Source organism: Choloepus didactylus, chromosome 21, assembly GCF_015220235.1.
Source record: "Choloepus didactylus isolate mChoDid1 chromosome 21, mChoDid1.pri, whole genome shotgun sequence".
Classification (NCBI taxonomy): Eukaryota; Metazoa; Chordata; class Mammalia; order Pilosa; family Megalonychidae; genus Choloepus; species Choloepus didactylus.
In genome coordinates, this window is record NC_051327.1 from 28,811,833 (window position 1) to 28,834,588 (window position 22,756).

At 67.3% G+C, this 22,756-nt stretch overlaps 3 protein-coding genes, 1 long non-coding RNA gene and 1 other non-coding gene across 16 annotated transcripts; 2 read left to right on the forward strand and 3 right to left on the reverse strand.

The window, feature by feature from the left end:
• Positions 1–1,359: 1,359 nt before the first annotated feature.
• On the forward strand, positions 1,360–6,361 carry RAB26 (RAB26, member RAS oncogene family). Of its 6 annotated transcripts, XM_037814417.1 has the most exons (9): positions 1,360–1,641; positions 2,674–2,784; positions 4,467–4,508; positions 4,589–4,655; positions 4,773–4,825; positions 5,081–5,146; positions 5,231–5,287; positions 5,382–5,458; positions 5,570–6,361. In XM_037814417.1, the coding sequence occupies exons 1-9, from the start codon at positions 1,459–1,461 to the stop codon at positions 5,670–5,672; spliced, it is 759 nt and encodes a 252-aa protein (XP_037670345.1). In that variant the 5' UTR covers positions 1,360–1,458; the 3' UTR covers positions 5,673–6,361. The 6 variants fall into 6 exon arrangements, with proteins under 6 accessions (XP_037670345.1, XP_037670344.1, XP_037670348.1 ...); XM_037814416.1 differs by having other exon boundaries at positions 5,231–5,458; XM_037814420.1 differs by lacking the exon at positions 4,773–4,825.
• Positions 6,362–6,635: 274 nt separating this feature from the next.
• On the reverse strand, positions 6,636–7,203 carry LOC119517580. The gene is made up of 2 exons (XR_005213563.1): positions 6,982–7,203; positions 6,636–6,760 (listed from the first exon to the last, which is right to left on the reverse strand). It is a non-coding gene; the product is annotated as an uncharacterized LOC119517580 (long non-coding RNA).
• Positions 6,860–6,942, reverse strand: LOC119518352. Its single transcript, XR_005213741.1, has one exon. It is a non-coding gene; the product is annotated as a small nucleolar RNA SNORD60 (small nucleolar RNA).
• Positions 7,204–7,539: 336 nt separating the features above from the next.
• On the reverse strand, positions 7,540–12,761 carry LOC119517221 (collagen alpha-1(III) chain-like). Its single transcript, XM_037813787.1, has 9 exons — positions 12,230–12,761; positions 12,021–12,183; positions 11,486–11,785; positions 11,273–11,289; positions 10,635–11,082; positions 9,726–10,184; positions 9,307–9,526; positions 8,812–8,882; positions 7,540–8,188 (listed from the first exon to the last, which is right to left on the reverse strand). The coding sequence occupies exons 1-9, from the start codon at positions 12,759–12,761 to the stop codon at positions 7,540–7,542; spliced, it is 2,859 nt and encodes a 952-aa protein (XP_037669715.1).
• TRAF7 (TNF receptor associated factor 7) lies at positions 7,545–22,754 on the forward strand. 7 transcript variants are annotated; one of them, XM_037814483.1, is made up of 21 exons: positions 7,545–7,668; positions 13,270–13,386; positions 13,616–13,668; positions 15,334–15,522; positions 17,331–17,447; positions 17,688–17,780; positions 18,009–18,042; positions 18,736–18,919; positions 19,010–19,138; positions 19,766–19,983; positions 20,063–20,136; positions 20,271–20,319; positions 20,411–20,538; positions 20,695–20,777; positions 21,211–21,250; positions 21,330–21,446; positions 21,531–21,653; positions 21,765–21,884; positions 21,971–22,102; positions 22,186–22,305; positions 22,431–22,754. In XM_037814483.1, the coding sequence occupies exons 2-21, from the start codon at positions 13,293–13,295 to the stop codon at positions 22,443–22,445; spliced, it is 2,112 nt and encodes a 703-aa protein (XP_037670411.1). In that variant the 5' UTR covers positions 7,545–7,668; positions 13,270–13,292; the 3' UTR covers positions 22,446–22,754. The 7 variants fall into 7 exon arrangements, with proteins under 7 accessions (XP_037670411.1, XP_037670412.1, XP_037670415.1 ...); XM_037814484.1 differs by having other exon boundaries at positions 7,546–7,668; positions 13,611–13,668; positions 15,363–15,522; positions 19,010–19,144; XM_037814487.1 differs by having other exon boundaries at positions 7,546–7,668; positions 13,611–13,668; positions 15,431–15,522; positions 19,010–19,144.
• The last annotated feature ends 2 nt before the right edge of the window (positions 22,755–22,756 follow it).

Consider the following 22,756-nt stretch of genomic DNA (forward strand, 5'->3'; position numbering starts at 1 on the left):
TTCCCTCTTCTCGGTTGTCCCCACTGGCACTCCGCCGCCTGCCCCCGGGGCCCCTCAGGCAGCTCTGAGCAGCTTCAGGCAGGAGGAGGTGGGGCCTCCACTGCCCAGGACCCCAGGGCCAGCCATCTTCCTTCCAACTAACACTTCCGGGGATTAGTTTGGAAGAGGTGGGAGGCTGGAGGGGCAGGACAACAGGGAATGGAGGTCTGGGGGGCATCAGAAGGCTTCCCAGGCTTGCACCCCCCACCCCGGCCATAACAGGTACCCCAGGGACCAGTCTCCAGCGACCCATGGGACATTTATGTTCTCTGGAGCCAGGGTTTCTGCAGGCAAATCCTGGCTCCGCCACTTCCTAGCCTGATGACCTCAGGCAACTCCCCTCTCCTCTCTGGGTCTTGGTTTCCCCATCTGCACAACGGGGACATGGCAGAGTAGCTCTGAAAGTGACACATGCCTCCATGCAGGGCAGTGGCTTTGGCATCTGCGGGCCGGGCACCACCAGGCCCTCTCGAGGAATCGCTCTCCTGGCATCGTCCTTCATCTTGTCCTTGCGGACCTCTGAGCCTGACGGGAACCTCATTGCCTGGCTCTGGGCCCCGCCGGCTGTCATGCCTTGGGGGACGGCCAGGCCCTGCCCCAGCTCGCAGAGCCTGACCCTGGGGTGCCAGCCTGTCTGCACCTGCTGGTCTATGGTCCCTCTCCCAGAAATATGGCCAGAGCCAGGCCTGAGGAGGCAGGGGGCCAGTCACAGCCTGGGGGTGGGGGGCTCCCTGAGAGAGACCTTTCGTGGCCCACTGTGACCCCAACTTCCCTCTTCCGGGAGACAGCACCCTGCAGCTCAGCTGTGTCCCTCTGGCTGCCCACTGTGTCGCCCACCAGCCATCAGCCATCAGCCGAGCGTTCCTGCAAACCCGGGTTTGTTTGCCGAGCCTGTCCGAGTGTTGGGGTACCCCTGGGACCCGCAGATCAGGGGATCGGGGTAGGACAGAGGCCACATGTCTTCTCCCACTGGAGAAGGACAGAGCCCCAGGGTGCCCACCCCACTGGGCTGAGGGCAGCGCGGGCGGGGTGGGCAGGGCGCGCAGTGTCTCCCCGCTGAGGGGACAGGATCCGGGGGTGCTGCCCTCACCGGGCCCTGCCCCAGCACCCCGGCCCAGGCACGGAGGCGGCCGCAGACCGGGTATCCCCGCGCCTGGGGCTCACGGCCTCCTGACCCCGCCCCGGCGCGGCCGGGATCATTTGCATGACCCCGCCCCGCGCGCGCCCATTGGCCACGGCGGCGGGAGGCCGGGCCTGAGTGGCCGCGGGGCCTGCGGGGCGCGGGCGCGGGCCGGGATGCGGGCGCCGCGGGCGCGGGACGGGCGCGGGACGGCTCGGGCTCGGGCTCGGGCTCCGCGGGCAGCGGGACGGCGCGGGGCGCGGCGGCCGCAGCGGGAGCGCTCTGAGCGCCCGCCCGCCATGTCCAGGAAGAAGACCCCGAAGAGCAAGGGGGCGAGCGCGCCCGCCGCCTCCGCGCTGCCCGCCGCCAACGGGTCCCGGCCGGCGCGCCCCGGCCCCGCGGCGCCGCCCCGCGGGCCCCCGCAGCCCGGCCGGCCCTCGCTTGGCGGCGGCGGCGGCGACTTCTACGACGTCGCCTTCAAGGTGAGCCAGGTTCCCCCCCACCTCGCAGGCCAGCGCAGCAGGTGGCGCCCGGCCCGAGCCCAGGGAGGAGGGTGCCCCGGGAGGGGTGCGGGGCCGCGCGGACCCTCGGCGCGGAGCGGGCCCCGGCGGCACCCCGCAGCTGGCACGGTACATCGCACACGCACAGCGCTGTCAGGCCCGGGATTGGGGAACCTAACAGCTGGCAGAGCCTGTTCCCCCTCCCCCCACCCCAGCTGGCAGAGCCAGATCTGGGGTCCCAGGTGCTGCGGAGCCTGGCAGGGGCCCCCCCTCTGCCCCCCCATACCCCCGTCGCCTCTACCCGGGACCTAGTCCCATATGCCGCCTTCCCTCACCCTGCAGGGTCTGTGGGTCTTCTCTTTTTTGGGGAGGGGAGTCGGGGGAGAGGAGACCAGAGACAGATTTGCCAGCTGGGGGAGGGGTCCTGGGACCTCCTTCCCGGGCCAAGGGCAGGAGCTGGGACAGACAGGGTTGGGGTCTGCCTGCCCCTCTGCTTCCTCTGGGCCTTGGCAGACAGGTTCCTTGCCCATGAACCTGGCCAGGCCCCTCCTGAGATGAAGACCTGACCCCATTTGGTGATTTCCTCCTGAGCCTTGTGGATCTGTGTCCCTGCTGGGATTCAAAGAGCCCCTGGCACAGAGCCCCCCAGAGGTCTCTCAGGTCTCCAGCCACCAACCCCCTCAGCCCTGCTCCCCACCAGGCCCCAGGTGCTGCCCTCCCAGGCTCCTGGGCCGCTAGGCCTTCACTTCCCCAGACTAAGGCTGGTGTCCAGGGCCTGGGGCAGCGGGCAGGACCCCAGGTGGAGGCAGCTGTCCCCACGTCCCATGACAGATTGGCAACTGTTGGAAAAGAGAGGGTGCAGAAACCTTGCAGAGGGGAAGCTAGGGTCACCTCTCTCCACTCCCGCCGCTCAGCCATGGCTGCTCTCTGACCATGTTGGCTCAGGACAGACCCCACTGCCTCTGCACTCCCGTGCCCCGAGCCTGGCACCCTCTGACCCCCTGCCTGCCCTAGGTGATGCTGGTGGGTGACTCTGGTGTGGGGAAGACCTGCCTGCTGGTGCGCTTCAAGGACGGGGCTTTCCTGGCGGGTGCCTTCATCTCCACCGTGGGCATCGACTTCCGGGTGAGGCCCGTGCCCTGCCACCAAGTGTCCCCGCTGCCCTGGGCTCCCCGGGTCAGGGCTGCTAGATGGGGGCCAGAGCCATCGAGGCCACTGCCTCTAACACCGAGTGTCCTGGAGGCTGTATCTGATCAAGGCAGAGATGGCATCCCGTGCCAGGGGCTGGCACTGCCCTGAGGGCTGTGTCCTGTGCCTTAGGGATGGGGGCAGGAGCTGGGCCAGTCCTGGGGAACTCAAGGCCCATGGCCCCTGGGAGGCCAGTGTCACTGCTCCTCTCCAGCCCAGGGCCAAGACAGGTGGCTGCAGGGCTGGCTCACACACTCACACCCGCCTCAGAGCCAGAAATCAGGGGTGGGGGGTGCTGGGTTCTGGGGCTTGCTGGGAGAGGCCCCTGGCCCGGGGTGAGGAGGACAATGGGGAACTTCAAACCTGGCTGCTGCCCCCAGCCAGAGCCCCCAGTCTCCCCCTCTAGCCTCAGGGATATCAGAGAACACTGGGGCCACAGCCTCGGGCCTGCGGAATCCCCCACTTCTGCCTACCAGTCTGAATCCCACGTGCTGAGGCGCTGGTGTGTTCTTGGCAAATCCCGAATTTGCGTTTTTCTCACCCTTTAATTAGACCCAGTTAGCAGGAGGCAGGGAGGGGCCCATTCCAGGACAGGAAGGGACCCCCCTTTGGAGAGCTGTTCCCCACAACCGCTTAGGGAGTCCAGGGTCCCTCAAGTCTTTGGGGATGAGGGGAGTGGGTAGGCTCTGGGGTAGGGGTCCTGTTATCCTTCCATGAGGCCATTTGGGTGCAGAGTGCCAGGCAGACAGCCCCTCCTGGCAAGCCTTCCCCAGATGGCCGCGGCCCGCTCCCCAGACACCCGGCAGCACCCTGTGCGGGGCCCAAGCTGGACCACTCCCTGCCTTGTCCTTACTGAACTGGGAGAGCCAGGGGGGTTCATCTTGGCCCAGAGACATGAAATGAGCATCATCTGTGTACTAGGCACCACCTGGGCCTCAGGTTACTGTGGCAGGACAGATGCAGGCCCTGCGTGCCCGTGGCCACGGAGACCCAGGAGGGGCCCTTCCCATCACCCCGAGATGAGGAAACAGGCTTGGAGCATTAATAGTGGGCCCGGGGCTGTCTCAGAGCGCCTACCGAGAGGTGCGGGGAGCTGGAGGAGGATGGCAGCAGGGCCTTGTGAAGGGGGCAGGCAGAGGGAGGTTGGAGTGAAGGGGTGGGCGCCAGAGGTGCCAACGGGTGGGGGACGCTAGGGGAGCAGCAAATGGGGCAGGGGACAGAAAGCCTGAACCAGAATCGGGCTGCAGGCCAGAGGGTGGCCACCTGCAGGTCCAGCACAGGGACCGGGGCCAGGGCACCATGGGCAGGGACACAGTGTGAGCTCACCAAGGGGAACACTCAGGCTTAAAGGGAGGTGACACCTGAGGACACTTGACCCGAGGGACAGAGGGTGGACGCATGGGGACCAGGGCCGCTAGCTGAGGGGCTGGACAGGATCAGGGATGGAGATCCACGGGAACACGGCCAGGGACGGGACAGCCGTGGCCCTGGAGAAGCCCGGGGTGCCTGCTCTGGGTCTGGGTCCTGCCCCGGCCTTAACACCTCTGGGTGGGAGTGTGGGGCCCCAGCCTGGCCCAGGACTGCCTGCCGCCTGCCTGAGTTCTCGCTGCTTGTTTCAGAACAAAGTTCTGGAAGTTGACGGCACAAAAGTGAAGCTGCAGGTGAGGGTGACTGGGGGCAGGGGCAGGGGCCCTGGGAAGGGGCCGGGCAGCAGTGATGGCAGGACCACCCGTCCCTGCAGATCTGGGACACGGCTGGGCAGGAGCGGTTCCGCAGTGTCACCCACGCCTACTACCGCGACGCCCACGGTGAGCACACGGGTGTGGGGCCTGGTTCCAGGACGTCGGGCAGGGAGGGTGGGGTGTGTGTGGGACCCACTGCAGCTCACTAGGAGCCCAGTGGCCTCACTGCCCCTGTGCCCTCAGCGCTGCTGCTGCTCTACGATGTCACCAACAAGGCCTCCTTCGACAACATGCAGGTCAGCGGCCCCAACCCAGGCCCGTGAGGCAGAGGTGGCACGGTTGGCACCAGGGCTTGGGGGGTCGAGAAGGGGGTAGCGGTGACTCGGGTTGAGGATGGGCAAAACCAGGGCTGAGTGCAGACAGCAGTCACAAGGGGGAGCCCTCCTGCTGGCAAGAGCCCGATGGGCACCACGTGGAGCTGGGCCAGCCCACCCCACACCACACTGGGAGGAGCCAGGCAGAGCCCCAGCTGGCCCCACTCCCTCCTGCAGGCCTGGCTGGCAGAGATCCAGGAGTATGCCCAGAGCGATGCGGTGCTCATGCTGCTGGGGAACAAGGTAGGTGGCCCCACCAGGTGAGCAGAGGGTGGAAGGTGGGCGTGATGGGGGCCAGCTGTTACCAAGACCCCTGTGCCTGCACAGGTGGACTCCGCCCACGACCGCGTGGTGAAGAGGGAGGATGGGGAGAAGCTGGCCAAGGTGAGTGGGGGGGCAGGTGGCAAGGGCTGCCCTGTGCTGCTGGGTCTGGGTGTCCCTGCCGGGCCCCCGCCCAGCTGGCAGCAGCTGTTTGCAGGAGTATGGGCTGCCTTTCATGGAGACCAGCGCCAAGACAGGGCTCAACGTGGATTTGGCCTTCACAGCCATAGCCAAGTGAGTGCTGGACCCCAGAAAAACCACCCCCACCCTGCTCCAGGATCGGCCCTGGACACCCCCAGCTGGAGTACAGGCAGCCACCTGCTTCCCCTGTCACCTGCCCTGCAGGGAGCTGAAGCAGCGCTCCATGAAGACCCCCAGTGAGCCCCACTTCCAGCTGCATGACTATGTCAAGAGGGAGGGCCGTGGGGTCTCCTGCTGCCGACCCTGACTGGACACAGGCCATGGGGCATCCTGCCAGAAGGCCCTGGCTGAACCTGGGGTGGAGAGTCCACAGGACCAGTGGTCACCCTTGATCCAGGTCACTGAGGCTGAGCCTTGACCCCTGCCTGCCCCGGCTGAAGTCCTACCAGGCTCAAGGAGCCCACCGTCACCAACCCTTCCTCCTGTTCAGCCTGGGACACCAGCCCCTCACCCGCTGCAGGGCAGGGGTCTTGCCCCAGGCCACCATGGGGGGCCATCACGCAGTGCAGACTGGATGCCGTGCCAGGCACCTGGCAGCATGTGGACAGTGCCTAACCCCCTTAGTAAAGCCATGCCTGGCTCCCACGGCCCGGGCCAGGGGTTCACTGCTGACCCGCCGTGCACGATGTGCCCCAGAGCCACCCCGGTGAACATCTTAAGGAGCTTCCCCTCGTGTTATCCTGAAGGCTCAAGGCCGTCGCTTTGTAGTACAGCAAACAGCGTGGGAGTCCATTGAAGTGTCAGGGCAACGGGGACAGGGCCCGCCAGCCCCCGCCTGCTAACCAGGGCACCACCTTGGCTGCCTGGGCCACCAGGCAGCCTGCCCAGGGCTGAGGCGGGGCAGGTGTTGCCAGCTTGTGCTAGTCATCAATCAGCCTCCTGACTGCGAACTGTCATTTTCAGTCCTGGTGAATAAAGTTGTGTTTTCTGTTGTCCCCATTTTTGTCCACTGAAAGGGATTTCTAGAACCTCCAGGTTCTATTTGGGCCCAGTTCCCACCTAAGATGAAGACCATGTTAGAGAATGCGTGGCAAAACCATTTAAAAACCCCATCTTTCTAGTTTTACAGCTCCCCAGGGAGCACGTGGGAGCAGGTGTCGGTGCAGCCTTCCCAGGCACGGCCACTGGCTTCTACTCTGACAGGGTCAGTCACCCACACCCCGGCTGGGAAGAGCCAGTCCTCTGGGGGACGCATGTGTAAAGGAATCGATTCATCATCTTTGCTTTATTGGTCAGCACCCCAGACCCGGACGGCCTCCTTACCAGGCCTCCTGCCCGCGGCCTCCGGGGTGAAGGTTCTTTCTGCTCAAGGTCCGCACCGGCCCACCGACGGTCCTGAAAGTCAAGACAGCGACGTGATGCAAAGGGCTTTCTCCCTCCTGGAAAGGTCCCTCTTCACTCCCAGCCCCGCCCCGCCCCAAGGGACGCACCCTCGAGCCTCAGCCTTGCAAAATAATCAGACTGCACGTGCAGTTTTCATACGAGGTGTCAGAAGTTAAAGCGGTTCATCACAGGCTCGGGGCCGCGTCGGGGAAACCGGACCCGCCCCGGCTTACCTGCGGGGTCTTGGAAGTCTGGGGCCCCGCGTCCCCCCTCGGAAGGGCGGGGCGGGGAGACAGGGGGCCGCGCAGTGCGTAACTCGGGTCGAGGCTGGCTGCGGAGGCTGGACCGGCCCGCGGGGCTAAGCGACCCTAAGGAGCACCTCGCGCCCGCGACTTACGGGAGAAATCTACAAGCCACCTCCTCCAACTCGACCTGAAAGAAGGCACGGGCGCGAAAGTCAGGCTTTTATAGAAAGTGAGCCACCTCTGTGATTGGATAACCTCGGCGGAAATACCTGCCCTTCCTCGCCGCTGATACGCTCCGCTCTATACCGTCGTTCTTTCCACCAATCACGCCACGGATTTTCTTTCTGGGTCGGCTTCCCTCCCTTTTGCGGAGACCGTTGAGCCTAACTGTGAGCGACGGATGATCGCGTCCAATCAAAGTCTGGTCTGCAGCATAGAGTGATTCTGAAGCGGCCAATCCTGCCCCATGGCGACCCGGCCGCCGGAAGCCGTGATTTCTGAAGCACCGCCCCTGAGGCGGCCGCCGGGGGCCTGGGAGCCAGCGGACTACAAGTCCCACCAGGCGCCGCGCCGGAGCGCTTCTGTCTCGCGCAGCCTGTCGCTTTCCCGGACGCCGGCCGAGGGGCGCGATGAATCGGGAGGGCGGCGGCGCCGCTCCGGGGCGGCCGCGGGCGGGTGAGTGTCCGCAGGGCGCGCGGGGCCGGGGCTCGCGCCTTGGGGCCGCGCGGATGGGGCGCGGGGCGGGCGCGTCGGGGTCGGGCCGTGGGGTCCCGCCTGGGGGGCGGGGCTGGACCGGGCCGGGGTCTCTGTCTGGGTCCCGCTGTTTGCCTGTCGGTTTGTCCGTCGCTGGCTCGACCCCTTCATTCTCGTTCTCTTTGCTTCTTGCATTTCTTGAGCGCCGCCTGGATGCCGGGCGCTCTTCTCGCGCCGGGGAGACTGCGGGGAAGGCGATCCCGGTTCTCGGAAGCCCGTCTGCCGGCGCAGGCCGCCTCGCCCTGGGCGCTGCTGACTCCTCGGCCGAGGGGCGCTGGGCGGCGGGGGGCTGCCGCGCGCATTGTAGGGTGGTGGGCAGCCTCTGCCCACCGCATGCCCGTTAGCACCGCCACCCCCCCTCCGGTTGTGACAACCACAAATGTCTCCGCCAAATGTCCCCTGGAGGGCAAACTCGCCCCTGCCGCCGTTGAGAACCACTGTTCTGGGGGTGGAGGGACTCAGAAGCAGTGAACACCACAAGGGAGTTGGTAGGTGCTGTGAAAGAAGCAGGGTGTTGAGCAGGACGGTAATGGGGTTCCTGAAAGGCCTTTTGGGGAGGCGACAGTTGGCCAGAGACCTGAGGGAGGAGAAGGAACGGGCCCTGGGAAGTTGCCGGAAGGGCATTCCAGGCAGAGCAGGGCGAGAACTGGTGGAGTGCGTGAGGCCCACAGTTCGGCGGGGTGGGCTGGGGATTTGATTGTGCTTATGAGGGAGATGTTGGGGTGTGGGGTTGGGGTCTGTGTGGTAAAGAGCCTCCAGTAGGACAATGGACCTCAGATCCCTGAGGAAGTGGGAAACATGTGGAGGCTGGACAGAGTAGTGGGGAGGGGCGGTCAGCTGGGACGGTCTGGGGGCCAGCGGTGGGTCCTTTCTGCTCTCGGGGTGGGCTTCACCCTCCCCTGCTGCTTCCCGTGCTCCAGACCCCTCCCCACGCACACATGGGCCTCCCTCTCCCAGGGGCTGCCCACCCCTGCCCTTTGCCCAGCATGTGCCCTTCCCATCCTCGTTCCTTACCTTCCCTGAGGGTCTGCGTGGCGGGCACTGATTCTCTGTCAGCAGCCCCACCTTTCCCTGCTCTGGGCATCCAGGTGTCCCGTGTCCTGAGGTCCGACCTCTCCCAGGAAGCCAGAACCTCCCTTCCAGGGGGAGCAGGGGTGTGGGCAGCCAGGGTGAGGGAGACGGCAGCTGGGAGTAGGTGCCCCAACCCGAGGAGCCCCCCTGGGGTACCTCCCACCATGGCTATGTGTCAGAATCGTTCTGGAAACAAATGGAAAAGATCAGGGTCTGGAGTACTAATGTGGGTGGAGACAGGAACTCACAGAAAAGCACCTTAGATAGCCTCTCGCTGCTGTGTGCCCCTGGGTCAGCTTCTCAGCCTCTCTGGGCCTTGTCTGCAGCTCTCCGAGGGGAGCCTTCACTCCTGACCCATGTGTCGCCTCTCGCAGTACCTCCCTGACGTGGGTACCTGTTTACCCCACTTGAAGGGCGAGAAACCTGAGCCCCGGGAGGGCAAGCTGAGGAGCAGAGGGACCCTGTATGCCATCTCCTACTAAAGGGTACCTCTGGGAGTCTGGGAGAGCGTGCGTGAAGTGCCGGCATGCCCCAGCCCCGAGCCACGTCTGCAGGCCTTTTCGGCTCGGGGCCCTCTGGCCGGGTAACGCAGGAGGGACCCCTCGGCTTTAGGCAGATGATCTTGGCGTCCTCTCGTGCTGGAGTTGCCATATTGCCCCCTTGAGGGGTGTGCAGCCAGGGACGGCAGACAAAGGGGCATCTCCAACCCCTGTGGAAGCACAGACTGGCACCGGGAGCCCGAGTGGGTGGAACCCCAGGCCTGCCTAAGGCCAGGGCTGTCTGGAAGCATGGGGGTGGGGGGCAAGCAGCCAGGGGAGGGCCCCGCAGGTGGCAGACACACAGGGACGGAGGAGTCTGGTGGTACCGCAGCTCAGGGTGGAGGGTCGAGGGGCCTGGGCAGACCCCACCTTCCACGTTGTGTCTTCAGACCCCGATTGAGCTGCCTGGGAAGCAAGAGGAAACACAGGGGGCAGAAGCCACACACGAAGTGGTGATGAAAGGGCCCTGGTGGCCTGAAGTGCCAGTCACTGGGCCGGGGCATGCCGGGCACACGGCCCCGGCTCTCTTGGGCAGAGGCCCAGGCCCTGTTTTCATTACTGGAGACCGCTTCGATGGCCTGGGAGATGCCTCCGGGTTCGGCCCTCTGCAGCTGGAGGTCAGGCTGGCACCAGGTCGAGGGTGGGCAGGGGCAGGTCAGGCTGCCTGCCACAGTGGCCCCTGCAGCTGGGCACAAAGGCAGGAAGACAAGTACCACCTCCTCCTGAGTGCCCTGTCCTCGCTCTGGATCTGCCTGTTCCTTCCTCCAGGGAGCCTTCTCGGCTTCCCCCAGACCAGACCAAGTCCCCACACCATCCGGGCCCTCAGATCTGGGAGGAAAGGAGGAGGGATATGTCACTGACCCCCAGGGGCCTGGTGGGGAGGAGAAGAGCTTTCCCAGGGTAAAGTGGTGGGGGTTAAAGCCGGGGCCGGCCCAGCTCAGGGAAGGGGATGGGAAGGTGTGGAAGGCTGGAGGGGCTCAGACCCGCCGGGAGAACCGGGCCAGGAAGCTCGGGCAGCTGTGGGGTGTTCGCCGTGGGGATGGGGGGAGGCCGAGCCCTGGGGAGGGCCGGCCAGTTGGGAGCGGAGAGGGTAGGACGGCCGAGGTGAGGGGCGGAGGCTGGGGCTGGGTGCTGGCAGGGCGGGGAGGGGCCGAGGCAGGCCCCTGACGTCTCGCTCCGCGTGTCCGGGATGGAAAAGACGTGCACAGAGGACGCCGGGGAACAGCTGGGCAAAGTGTGCAGGCTTTGCCATGGCAACCAGGCCTGTTTCTATAGGACCTGGCAGCCCGGCCTGGGCAGGGCGGCTCCGACACCCGGGGCTGTGCCTGGAGCGCTGGCCGCCGTCCCGCTGGCCACCCCCGCTCCTCCCTGGGGCCGTCCCCACCAAATGTGCGGCCTGCGGGGTTCCCAGGGCAGGCCGACCCCTCGCTGGCTCCGCACACACTGCCCTGGGGACCCCCTGACCCTGCCTTGGGTGGAGTTGTGGGACTGGCTGGGGCCCACGTCGAGGGCTCCAAGTCATCCAGACATGGGGCTCCCTCCTGCTGGAGCTGGTGGTAGGGAGGCAGCTCACAACCAGGGGACCCCAGGCTGCTCAGGGGGTGCAGCGGGGTGAGCAGGCAGTAGGAGTGGAGAGTAGAGGGGCTGTGCCATTCCAGGGGGACGAAGATCCCGGGACCCCACTCCAGATGCAAGCGTGGTGGGGAAGGGGCTTCGTGGTGGCAGGCTGTCACGGGGTGGGGCGGACAGCAGGGGAGATACCCCACCCCACTGCTCCCCCAGTGGGATGCTCAGCACCCACAGGCCACACTCCCCGACAGCCCGCCCGAGTCCCAGCCCCATCTCCTTTGGGAGCAGGCACCCTTCCTCTTTGAAAGGCAGAAGCCCCTGGGTCCTGGGCACCTCCCTGCACCCACATCCCCGCAGGACGGGCCTTGGGAGGGGAGGGCACGGGGCCAGGCTGACCAGCAGGTCTCTTTCTCGGCACCTGGGCTCTTTGGGACAAGTTTGGGCCCCTGCCCCTGCCAGAGGGCCCCCAAGACACAGACGCAGGGACAGGCCACAGCACTGGGAACCCAGGGCAGAAGGTCCAGAGAATTCCAGCTCCGTGCTGGCGGCTTCCAGCCCACCTGGAGGAGGTGGGGAAGGGGTGCTTCCCATCAGCCCTGGTGACCGGACCGGAGCTACGGGGGCCCGTCCCCCGCAGCCAGCCCAGCTCAGCCTCCCTGCCGACCGAGCCCCCCGGGGGTGCCGAGCTGTGCCCGTGGGTGTCCCGGGCCTTGGCCTGCAGGGTCTGCTCCCTGCTGTCTGGGGCCGGACTGGAGACCAGCAGGAGGGAGGCTGTTATTGCAAAACCGGAGCCCCGTGGGACCAGCTGTGTGGGGGCCTGGGACATCTTGCTCAATTCCGAGATTCTTTGGATGCAGTCGCTGTGTGGGGAGCGTGGGGGGCTGGTGTGGGGGGGCGCTGGGCTCCAGCCAGGGTCCCACCCACCACCAGGCTGGGCTTCCCGCGCGGGAACCCCCTCCCCGCCTGGGCCTGGCCACAGCCCCCGTGCGTGTCGTGTCGTGCGTGTCATCCGCCAGCCCGGCCACCGTTGGCCGGCGGGACTTTCCGGGTGGATTTGTCCGTGGCCCTGCAAGCCGCCCGTGCCTTTCTGTTTACCTCACCCCGGAGCCGGGGAGCCGGGAGGTGGAGGAGCCCCTGGAGCCAGGGCGCTTGGGCCGCCGGAGCCCGCAGTGGCTGCTGCTGGCCGCGGCCCCCAGGGACACCTGGGGAGCCCCCGGCCTGGGCTCCGGGTGGCTGGCCGCAGTGGCAGCTGGCACTCCTTCCCCGGAGGGGGCAGACGGTGTTAAGTGCAGGTCAGTGCCCACCGACGGCCGCCCTGAACCCCCATGCGGGAGCTGACCTCGGGGTTCCTGAAACGGTAGGGCCCTCCTGGCTTCCCCAGGCGGCGTTGTCCCCCTCGCAGGGCAGCAGGGCCCCTGCCCCTGCCCAGAGGGCCCCTGAGACGCAGAGGCAGGGACAGGCCACCCGAGAGTGCACCACAAGGCGGGGGGCTGGGGCCTGGGGCTTGGCACACACCGTGTCGTCCAGGGCAGGCGGCCAGCTGTGTCCCACCCACCCACGCACCCGGCTGCCCTGCCCTGCCTGCCACCCCACCCCAGGAGCCAGGTGGGGGGGACCCAGCACTTGGGGGGTGAGCCCCTGGCATGGCATCATCATCGGGGTGCCTGGCCTGGGTGGTGACCTCCCTCCCAGGGGGCTCGAGGTCCCAGTGGGGCCCGGGGGCCCTGGGCACAGCCAGCACGGTGGTGGGAGCTGCACCCCCGCAGGGGTGGGTGCCAGGAGGGACTGAGGCTCCGGGGCGGTGAGGAACCCCTGCTGTTGGGGCCCACTGCCCATGGGGCGTGACCTGCCGCGGGGACTCCTGTTCCCTCTGAACTTCTTGCACTCCTGAGGAGGCTCCTGAGGGGCCAGACCCCCTGATCCCACCCTATCCCTCTCTTCTGGGCGACCTGCGGATGGATCCCGCCATGCCTTCTCCCTGCCCTTCCCCTCCGTGAACCCCTGAGTTGCACCATCTGGGGGTGTCCTTCGTCTGGGTGCCAGTGACCCTCCACCCCCTTTTGGGAGCTGACTCCTCTCTCCTCCCTCCACCCCTTCCCAAAAGGGGTCCGCAGCCCAGGGGAGCAGCCCCCCTCTTCCTGCACCCTGGGTCCTCAGGCAAGCCTGGCTCCGGCGGCACCGGTGCTGGCAGCATCACTCTCGTCCTGTGTCAGCTGTCCTTCACGGTGGACACCGCCTGCCCTGGCGCGGGCCGGGAGAGAGGCCCGGCGTGCCCGTGGCGGCAGGTCGACCCCAGGGCTAACTGCGCCACTGTCCCTGAAGCCCCTCGTTTGTCCCTCTGCAGGGGACGTGGCCTGTGCACCCTAGATGCCTCCAGAGCATGAGCTCAGGCAAGACCACCCGCTACAACCGCTTCTCTGGGGGCTCCCCCAGCCTTCCCGCTCCAGACCCTGCCACGGGGGTAAGAGGGCATTCCACAGGAGGGGTCCGCCCGCCCCCCCCCAACCGACTGCTGAGCCCCAGGGACGTGCCTCCCTTCCCAAGGGCTGTCCTCTTGAGTGGGCTCTGCCGTGCCGTGCCTGGGGGGTGTCCACGTGCACGCAGCATGGGGGGCCATCGGCCTGCACCCCCGTGTCCACATCCTCCCTGGGGGCTGAGGCCAAGCCTCCTCTGTTCTTTGCCCAGACCAGAATGGAGACAACCTTTGGACCTGCTTTTTCAGCTGTCACCACCATCACCAAGGGTGAGACTGAGCCCCCCACACCCTGCCAGGGCCTGAGGGCGGAGGCTGGGAGGCTGTGCTGGAGAAGGGGCACTCAGCTCCCCACTTCTTAGTCCTGGGGCATCCCCAGCTGGTCAGGAGTCAGGCCCCCTGCTCAGTCCTCGGCCAGGTGCTGCGCCCCGCCCCGCCCCCGCAGCGACCACACCCACATTGGCCACGCCCCGGACCCCACCCCAACTTGCCCTTTCTCCCCACTGACCACGCCCCTCCCGAGCCACCTCCCCATTGGCCCCGCCCACTCTGCCTCTTGGCCCCACCTCTCCACTGGCCCCTCCCCACCCCACTCACCTCACCTTTTGGCCCCGCCCCGCCCACCTCGCATCTTGGCCCCGCCTCCCCACTGTCCGTAGCTCGCGTCTCCTGGAGAGGGTTTACTGCACCAGCTTTCTCCTTGTCTCCGTGACCCCCTCGCTCCCCTGCCGCAGGCTCCCGGGGTCCCTGGGGCCCTTGGTGGGCACTGGCAGCGCTCACACGGTTCTTTCTCTGCCTTGGAGAGGCCCTGCAGGCCCGCAGGGAGAGGGGTCCCGAGGTGGGGGTGCATTCTGCTTTTGAGGACACACCCGCTCATCAGCTCTGAACCGCTGTCCTGTGGCTTCCTCGGGTGGACCCGGCCTCTGGGCTGCCATGTCTGCTCACCTGGGACCGCTGCAGAGGGAGGTTTCCTTCTCAGTGGCCTGTGAGGGCCCTTTTCTCTTCTCAAATGTTTTTTCTGAGTAAAAAGGAAATTAATATCACCCCTAATCCCTCTACCCAAGTGACTGCTTTTGAATTTCTTGTCATAGCCCCTAGAACCCATGTGGCACCCTGTCTTGGCAGCAGTGGGCCAGAGCTGGGTGAGAAGGGGAAACTGAGGCCCAGGCCCACCAGGAGATGCCTGGGTCTTGGACCCCAGCCTGAGCCTGGCTGGGGGAGGGGAACCGCCCACCCGTGAGGACCCTGGGGAGTTCCCATCCCCAGGGCTGCCTCCGGGGGGATGGCTCGCTCAGTCCCCACATGGACCCTCCACCAGCTTCCAGGAAGAAGCCCCCAGCCCCTTCTGTGGCCAGCCCTGCCCTCCAGCCCAGGCCAGGCTGGCCCTGGTGTAAGGTGGGCCCGTGCTCCAGTGCCGGCACCAAGGGAGCCGCGAAGGCCGGGGTCAGGAGGGCCGGGTGGCGAGCTGGCTGCACAGCACTGTCCCGCCGAGGGTCCGTGGGCTGTCTGTGCCTTATTTCCTCCTCTGTCAACAGAGGCCATCAGGAAACCGGCGGCCAGGGTTCCTTGAGGGCCAGACAACACAACGTCCCCGCCTGCCCCTTTCTAGTGACCTCGGGTGTTGGCTGGCCCTGGGACCGGGCTGGGATGAGGGGACCCTCACTGCAGAGACCCCGAGAGAAGAGCCACCCACCCTGAGCTCAGCCTGCTGGGGCGGGCACAGGGCTGTGTGCTAGGGGCTGCCAGGCCCAGCACTAGACTGTCCAGGGCCAGGCCGTCCCCTGTCCTCCCTCCGTCCCTGGCCCTAAGGAGGGCTGAGCACTGGGGGCCACAAGGCCAGGACCCTCCTTAGGCCTTGCCCTGCCTGGGCTCCTGAGGGGTGGGGTCCCTAGCAGCCCCTGAGCCCAGCCTGGCCGTATGGCCCCTCTGATCCAGGGCGGCCCATGTCCTGCCTCCCTGACCAGCCTGGCAGGGCAGCTGAGGGAGCCCCCCTGGCCCCTGCCGACGGGTGGCCTGGCTCCCTCTCTCACAGCCGATGGGACGAGCACGTATAAGCAGCACCGCCGGACGCCGTCCTCCTCCAGCACGCTCGCCTACTCCTCGCGGGATGAGGAAGACAGCATGGTGGGTGCGCGCCCCCTCCCCACCCCATCCTGCCCTGCCCTCCTGGGGTCAGGCTTGGGCACCAGGCCCCGGGGGAGCCGTGGGGGCTGGTGGTGCAAGGGGTGAGCCTGGAACCGAGGTCTGCTGAGGGATCGGCATGTGCGAGCACCGCGGGACCGAGGGGAGCTCCCATGGCCGGAGCGCAGTGGGAGAGTGCCCAGCCTGCAGGGAGGTGGGAGCCATAGAAGGTTGAATCCGGAAGACCAAACCTGCATTTTGTCAGGCTCCCCCTGGGAGGGGCGGGAGGCCCGAGGAGGGGTCCCCACAAGGGGAGGGGACACAGCAGCTGGAGAAAGGCAGACGGGCCCCTGTGGTGAGGTCAGCAGAGACAGCGGGGGCCTGCGAGGCTCAGGCCGGCTGCAGGTGGTGGGGAGAGCGGCGGAGCCGGAGTGTTCCCTGCTGCGGGCTCTGCGGGCCAAGCGGGGGCTCCGGGGCTGGGCCTGGGGCGGGTGTGGAGGCGCAGCCCGGCGGAGAGGCCCTCTGCCCGGCAGGCTGCTGTTGCCCTCGGTCTCCATCCAGGCTCGGCTGGGCTTGCTCCGCTGAGCAGCGGCTCCTCGGGCTGGTCCACCGGCCCTTCCCACCTGTCAGTGGGTGCGGCGTCAGCCCTCAGGGTGCAATCCTCCTCCCTAGGGTGCAGGTGCGCAGGGTGCGGTGTTTCCGGTGTGACAGAGCCCCAGAGAGGCGTGGGACCTGCTTAGGGCCCCCATGTGGGCTCTCTGACCACTGCCCCCCTCCAGCCCCGGCCCACGTGCCCCTGCTCTCGGGGGTGTGGGCGCCCTGGGTGGGCGGGCATAGCCAGGCTGGGTCTTGGTGACCTCAGCCCAGTTCCCCTCTGGCCTCCATCGCCGCCCAGGGGGGCTTTGACCCACTTCCTTGGCCTTTCCCTCCCATTCCTCGCGTAGAGGCGACGCCCCCCGGGATGTGGTGGGGGGCAGGGAGCTCTCGGCCCTGGCAAGGGGACGCATGTCGGGGCTGCCAAGCACCTGGAGGTCTTCCCCTGCCCGGGGGAGCCGGCCTGACCCTGCAGCTGGCTGTGCCCCGCACCGTGCCCAGCCGTGTAGGGGGTTGTTTGGGTGGCCTCTGCTCCTCAGAGAGCTGCAGGGCCGGGCACCGGGGCCCGCAAGGAGAGGTGGTGGTGCTGGGCAGGGGGCTTCCTGGGGCCCAGAGGCTCCGAGGGCAGCTCCCCGGGCCAGGGCTGGGCAGGAGGAGCCGGGGGAGCGTCTTGCAGGGTCTCCTCTGGAGGTTTCCAGGCCCAGAGGGGAGGATGGGACAGTGACCCCCCGGGACCCCGCAAGCAGGAGCTCTGGCCCTTCTGCTCCCTGGGCACTGCGGCCCTGGTCCCTGCTCTCTAGGAAGCTCAGAGCGAGCCCTCTGGGGGACTGTCCCACCTCCTGGGGCGGCCGAGTGGGGCCTCTCCCCAACCAGCTGGCTGGGATTGGCTGGAGGTGCCCCCGGCGGCCTGCACCCCCCAATGGGAAGCAGGAAGCCACCCGAGGAGCGTGTCCTCATAGAATTCAATAGCAGGAAGTCTCTCCATTTACACAAAGAAAGCTGGCAGGCGAGCGCCGGCCGACAGCGAGGGCCACGGGCTGGGGCTTCGGCCCGCTGCGGCTCCCCAGGCCCAGCCAGCGCGGGGTGGGGCGGCCGGGGTGCCTTCCGGGGTCCACCGGGTCACGGGTGTCACCCCACCCTGGGCTGGGAGCTCCCCATCGGGCCCCCGCTGGCTCTGACGGGGCGTCCGCCCGCCTGGCCCCCCATCTGTGCCGCAGCCCCCCATCAGCACTCCACGCCGCTCCGACTCGGCCATCTCCGTCCGCTCCCTGCACTCCGAGTCCAGCATGTCCCTGCGCTCCACGTTCTCACTGCCCGAGGAGGAGGAGGAGCCGGTGTGTGGGGCTGGGCCCGGGGGTCCTCCCTTGAGAAGGGGGGGGTTGGCACAGGGGCCTTGCCAGTCTCCAGCCTGGGAGGGGGGCCGGCGGCGGGGGCTCCTCTCGGGACCTGCCCCGGCTGGGCGGTGCCCGACCCGAGAGGGCGGCCCTGGGCCTGGGGGCGGCGCGGGGCCCCTCCTGTGCCAGCGTCCCGGCCTTACCCTCATGCCCTGTGCCCTTGGCCTGCTCGGGTTCCAGGAGCCGCTGGTGTTCGCTGAGCAGCCCTCGGTGAAGCTCTGCTGCCAGCTCTGTTGCAGCGTGTTCAAGGACCCCGTGATCACCACGTGTGGGGTGAGGCCGCCCCCCTGCCGCCTGGCCCTGCCCTCACCCCCCCATCCCTCAGCATGGAGGCTGCACGTGTGTGTGTGGCCACTGCCCCTTTCACGCAGGGCTTGGTCTCTGGGTGCAGGGCTGGTCTGGCTGCCCAGCAGGATGCCCTCTGCCAGGGCCCCAGGGGGCTGTGGGCTTGGGGTGGACGGAGCTGCGGGTCCCTTCAAGCCCCACTTTTTGTCTCCACAGCACACGTTCTGTAGAAGATGCGCCTTGAAGTCAGGTAGGCCCTCCGGGGGTCCTCACCCTAAAAGGCCAGCCCTGGTCCTCTGCCCTGCCCACGGGCACCCAGCACCTTGGCCCCGCTGGGGCTCCAGGCAGCCCAGCTCTAGGATGGGTGCTTGGGCCGAGCTCGCCACCTCAAGGCCTGGTGCCGCGAGTCCCAGCACTCCCAGGGCCTCTCAAGACTCCGCTTTCTTCTGGGGGGTGTGGGATGGGGCCCCAGGCTCCAGGCTGCTCAGGCCACTGGAGGCTGTTCTTGTGGGAAGGCCCACTGCCTCTCTGTCTCGGGTGCCAGCTGCCTGCCCCCACCTCGGCCAGGCCCCAGGGCTGCCTCTTGGGGCGGGGGCATCCAGGCTCTGTCCCCAGCCCTCCCCGGGGCTGGCTGAGAGGCCTCTGTGGCCTCCTGCTTGTCCCCTCAGTCTTGGTGGCTGAGCTGTGCACCCACCCCTGGGCCGGGCGCTGGGGGCACAAAGGCGAGCCAGCCTGTGAGGACTCCCGGGCTCGAGATGCAGACAGAATGGTGGGCCGGGGCATCCGCTAGACAGACCCACATTCCCCAAGTCAGGCAGCGTGTTCCAGGCCTGTCCCCCCATCACCGGTCACTCACCAGAGCCCACCTGCCTCCACCCCAATCAAGCCACTAGGGAAGGGGGCTGGCGGCTGTGGGGTCAGCGTGTGCCCTCCCCTTGCCCAGAGAAGTGCCCCGTGGACAACGCCAAGCTGACAGTGGTGGTCAGCAACATCGCGGTGGCGGAGCAGGTCGGCGAGCTCTTCATCCACTGCAGGCACGGCTGCCGGGCTGTGGGCAGCGGGAAGCCCCCGGCCTTTGAGGTTGATCCCCGCGGCTGCCCCTTCACCATCAAGCTCAGCGCCCGCAAGTATGTGCTCCCCACCCCAGCCTCAGGGGTGCCGAGGACCCTGGGCTCTCTGGGGGCTCAGCGGTTCCTCATCCCCCTGCCCACCCACAGGGACCACGAGGGCAGCTGTGACTACAGGCCCGTGCGCTGCCCCAACAACCCCAGCTGCCCCCCGCTGCTCAAGATGAACCTGGAGGCCCACCTTAAGGAGTGCGAGCACATCAAGTGTCCCCACTCCAAGTACGGGTGAGTGGGCGGGGGCCTGGGGAGACCCCGGGCCCTGGGAGCTAGACGTAGCGGGAGCCGCACGGCCAAGTACATAGGTACAGCCTGAGCACAGGTTCCAGAAAAGGCACGCTCGGCCCCATGGCAGCCGGCGGCAGTCAGGGTTGTTGTGAGCGGAGAATTGAAACCCACCAGGCGGTGAGCCGGGCGAAGGGGAGGGGCACGGCATCCTGGAGCTGAACTAGTGCAGGCCCAGGCCCCACGGGGGCAGGAGGGAGGTGGACAGGAGCCTGTGGGGCTGGGAGGAGGGGAGAGGTCATGGGGGTGGAGCAGAGGCAGGACCGGGCTCTGGGGCCCCAAGGAGCTGGGTTTCTCTTGTGAGATGACCTGCGAGGGGTCTGGGGGGTGGAGGATGGGAGGGCAGGCAGCACCCAGGCAAGAAGGGATGGGGACGGGGCTGGGGTGCAGGGTCCACAGAAGTGGAGGATTTGAGCTAGATGCTTGTTTGAGGTTGGGAGGCAGGGGAAGAGGGAGCAGGGCAGCCAGGTTGGCAGGATGGCCAGGAGAGGGGTGGGCAGGGCAGCCAGGTGGGCAGGGCGGCCAGCGGAGCGGGTGGGCAGGGCAGCTGTCCCGCCCCGCCAGGTGCACGTTCATCGGGAACCAGGACACGTACGAGACGCACCTGGAGGCGTGCCACTTCGAGGGCCTGAAGGAGTTCCTGCAGCAGACGGACGACCGCTTCCACGAGATGCACGTGGCGCTGGCGCAGAAGGACCAGGAGATTGCCTTCCTGCGCTCCATGCTGGGCAAACTCTCTGAGAAGATCGACCAGCTGGAGAAGAGCCTCGAGCTCAAGTTTGGTGAGAGCCCAGCCCCCGGCGGGCAGCAGGGTGCGGCCCCCCTTCCCAGCCCTGGTGACACCTGCCTCCTGCCCCTCAGATGTTCTGGATGAGAACCAGAGCAAGCTCAGCGAGGACCTCATGGAGTTCCGGCGGGATGCGTCCATGCTGAATGTGAGCCCAGCTGCCCCTCGGGTTCCGGGGCCTGTGCCGGCTGCCAGGCCTGAGGGCAGCCCAGGGCAGAGGGGGGCATGCCAAGGAGGGCCTGGAAGCCCCGCTCACCGTGCCCTCCACTCTTGGCCTTGCAGGACGAGCTGTCCCACATCAACGCGCGGCTGAACACAGGCATCCTGGGATGTGAGTGTGGGCCCCTGGCCAAGACCCCTGCCCCCTGCCCCCTCCGAGGCTGCCCCTGGCTCCCTGAGCAGCCCCTCCCATCTCCCTGCAGCCTATGACCCTCAGCAGATCTTCAAGTGCAAAGGGACCTTCGTGGGGCACCAGGGCCCTGTCTGGTGCCTCTGTGTCTACTCCATGGGCGACTTGCTCTTCAGCGGCTCTTCAGACAAGACCATCAAGGTGCGTGGGCCCCCTGGGGGTACAGGGTGCCCCCCTGGGGTACAGCGTGCCCCCGCGGCCCAGCTCCCCCCTGCCCACGGTGGAGCGGCCCTCCCACTCCCGAGCGGCACATCCTCCTTCCCGCCGTGCTGCCCTCCCTGACGCCGGCCTCTGCAGGTGTGGGACACGTGCACCACCTACAAGTGCCAGAAGACGCTGGAGGGCCACGACGGCATCGTGCTGGCACTCTGCATCCAGGGGTGAGCCCAGGCGGGGAGTTGAGTTGCCCGCTGCTCCCATGGAGCGCCCTCCACCCCGAGAAGTGCCAGGCCCCGTCCTGGCTGTGCTGCCTCTCCCCGGCTGGGCCCCTTGCCATGCCTGGCAAGGCCCGAGGGGCATCAGCTCAGCTGCCCCTTTCCCTAGGCTTTCCCCACCTAGTGTCACGAGGTTTTGGATATTGGGTGTGAGCGTGAGTGTGCGTGCATGCGAGCCAGCGGGGGGGTCGCTCCCAGGGTGCAGCAGCTTGATCCAGCAGCACCCTGCAGATTTATTCAGCGCTAATGGCGGATGATTACGTCACAGCCAGCTCGGCTGTCAGATGCTTCCCAGGCAGCTCCAGGGGCACCTCTGAGGTCAGGGTGCTGGGCGGGGATGCAGGGAACCCCCCTGACGCTGTTGGCTTTGCTTCCCCAGGTGCAGGCTGTACAGCGGCTCTGCAGACTGCACCATCATCGTGAGTGGGGGGATGGGCAGGGGGCAGGCGCGGCCCCCACAGCTGGCCGGGGTGCTGAGGCCTCCCACCCTCCTGTCAGGTGTGGGATGTCCAGAACCTGCAGAAAGTGACCACGATCCGGGCTCACGACAACCCCGTGTGCACGCTGGTCTCCTCACACAACATGCTCTTCAGCGGCTCCCTGAAGGCCATCAAGGTGTGGGGAGGGGTGCAGTGGGGTCCCCACGGCCTGGCCACCCCCTGCCTACCGGCCTACCCATGCTCACTGCTGTGCCCGCAGGTCTGGGACATCGTGGGCACTGAGCTCAAGCTGAAGAAGGAGCTCACTGGCCTCAACCACTGGGTGCGGGCCCTGGTAGCAGCCCAGAGCTACCTGTACAGCGGCTCCTACCAGACAATCAAGGTGCAGCCCCCCGCCCTGTCCCCGGGTGCCCCCAGACGGCCCACGGCCTGTAGGTCCTGGGTGACCAAAGCCCCCGAGGCCTGGGACCCAGAGGCACGTGCTTGCCCTTAGATCTGGGACATCCGGACCCTCGACTGCGTACACGTCCTGCAGACGTCAGGTGGCAGTGTGTACTCCATCGCTGTGACGAACCACCACATCGTCTGCGGCACTTACGAGAACCTCATCCACGTAAGGGCTGGGGGCCAGGGGCCGGGGCGGGCTGAGCACGGGGCCGGGCACAGGGTCCCTGATCTGCCCGCGCGTGCCCCACCCAGGTATGGGACATCGAGTCCAAGGAGCAGGTGCGGACGCTGACGGGCCACGTGGGCACCGTGTACGCCCTGGCAGTCATCTCGACGCCGGACCAGACGAAGGTGTTCAGCGCGTCCTACGACCGGTCACTCAGGGTGCGTGGGTGCTCAGGGGCGGGGACACAGGTTGGCCGGGGGGTGGGGGCACCTCGCCGGTGCTCATCCCGCCCGCCCCCCAGGTGTGGAGCATGGACAACATGATCTGCACCCAGACTCTGCTGCGCCACCAGGGCAGCGTCACAGCCCTGGCCGTGTCCCGGGGCCGGCTCTTCTCGGGGGCCGTGGACAGCACAGTAAAGGTCAGTGCCAGATGGTGTGGGAGGTGGGGAGGTCATGGCCCAGGGCGGGTAGAGGGCAGGGGGTGCCAGGTTCTGTTGGACCGGGATGGCCGGGGGCCTCCTGACACTGGGCCCTCTCTTGGCAGGTTTGGACGTGCTGACCGAGACTGCAGGCTGGGCCGGGGCTCTCGGGGCCTGTCTGAGCCAGGCTGGCCCCCTGGGCGGTCAGGGGAATGGGCAGGAAAGCTGGGCGGTGCCCTCCAGGGACCCCCTCGGTGAGCTTCCCCTCTGCTGCCAGGACAAGGGCAGCCCCTCGCTCTGGGGGGCCAGGTACGATGCTCGCTTGGCCCACCCCGTCCCACCCTGTCCCACCCCAGATGGACTGTGGGCCTTTTTACTCACATTTTCTACTGTTTTTAGACTGTATATAAGTTTATTTCCAGATTGAAATAAAAGCTGTGTGGACTGTGGC

Bases quoted from the DNA above. Each gene is read 5' to 3' on its own strand.
- RAB26 (XM_037814416.1), top strand. From the start codon at position 1,459: ATGTCCAGGAAGAAGACCCCGAAGAGCAAGGGGGCGAGCGCGCCCGCC. The intron at 1,642-2,673 runs GTGAGCCAGGTT...TGCCTGCCCTAG, and splicing joins TCTACGACGTCGCCTTCAAG to GTGATGCTGGTGGGTGACTC. The intron at 5,147-5,230 runs GTAGGTGGCCCC...GTGCCTGCACAG, and splicing joins TCATGCTGCTGGGGAACAAG to GTGGACTCCGCCCACGACCG.
- TRAF7 (XM_037814482.1), top strand. From the start codon at position 13,293: ATGCCTCCAGAGCATGAGCTCAGGCAAGACCACCCGCTACAACCGCTT. The intron at 17,448-17,687 runs GTGTGTGGGGCT...CTCGGGTTCCAG, and splicing joins CCGAGGAGGAGGAGGAGCCG to GAGCCGCTGGTGTTCGCTGA. The intron at 22,103-22,185 runs GTGCGTGGGTGC...CCCGCCCCCCAG, and splicing joins CCTACGACCGGTCACTCAGG to GTGTGGAGCATGGACAACAT.
- LOC119517221 (XM_037813787.1), bottom strand. From the start codon at position 12,761: ATGGGCAGTGGGCCCCAACAGCAGGGGTTCCTCACCGCCCCGGAGCCT. The intron at 8,883-9,306 runs GTACCCTTTAGT...TCCCCCTGGAAG, and splicing joins GCTCTCCCAGACTCCCAGAG to GGAGGTTCTGGCTTCCTGGG. The intron at 8,189-8,811 runs GTGGGGCTGCTG...CTCCACCCCCAG, and splicing joins GATGCCCAGAGCAGGGAAAG to AACAGTGGTTCTCAACGGCG.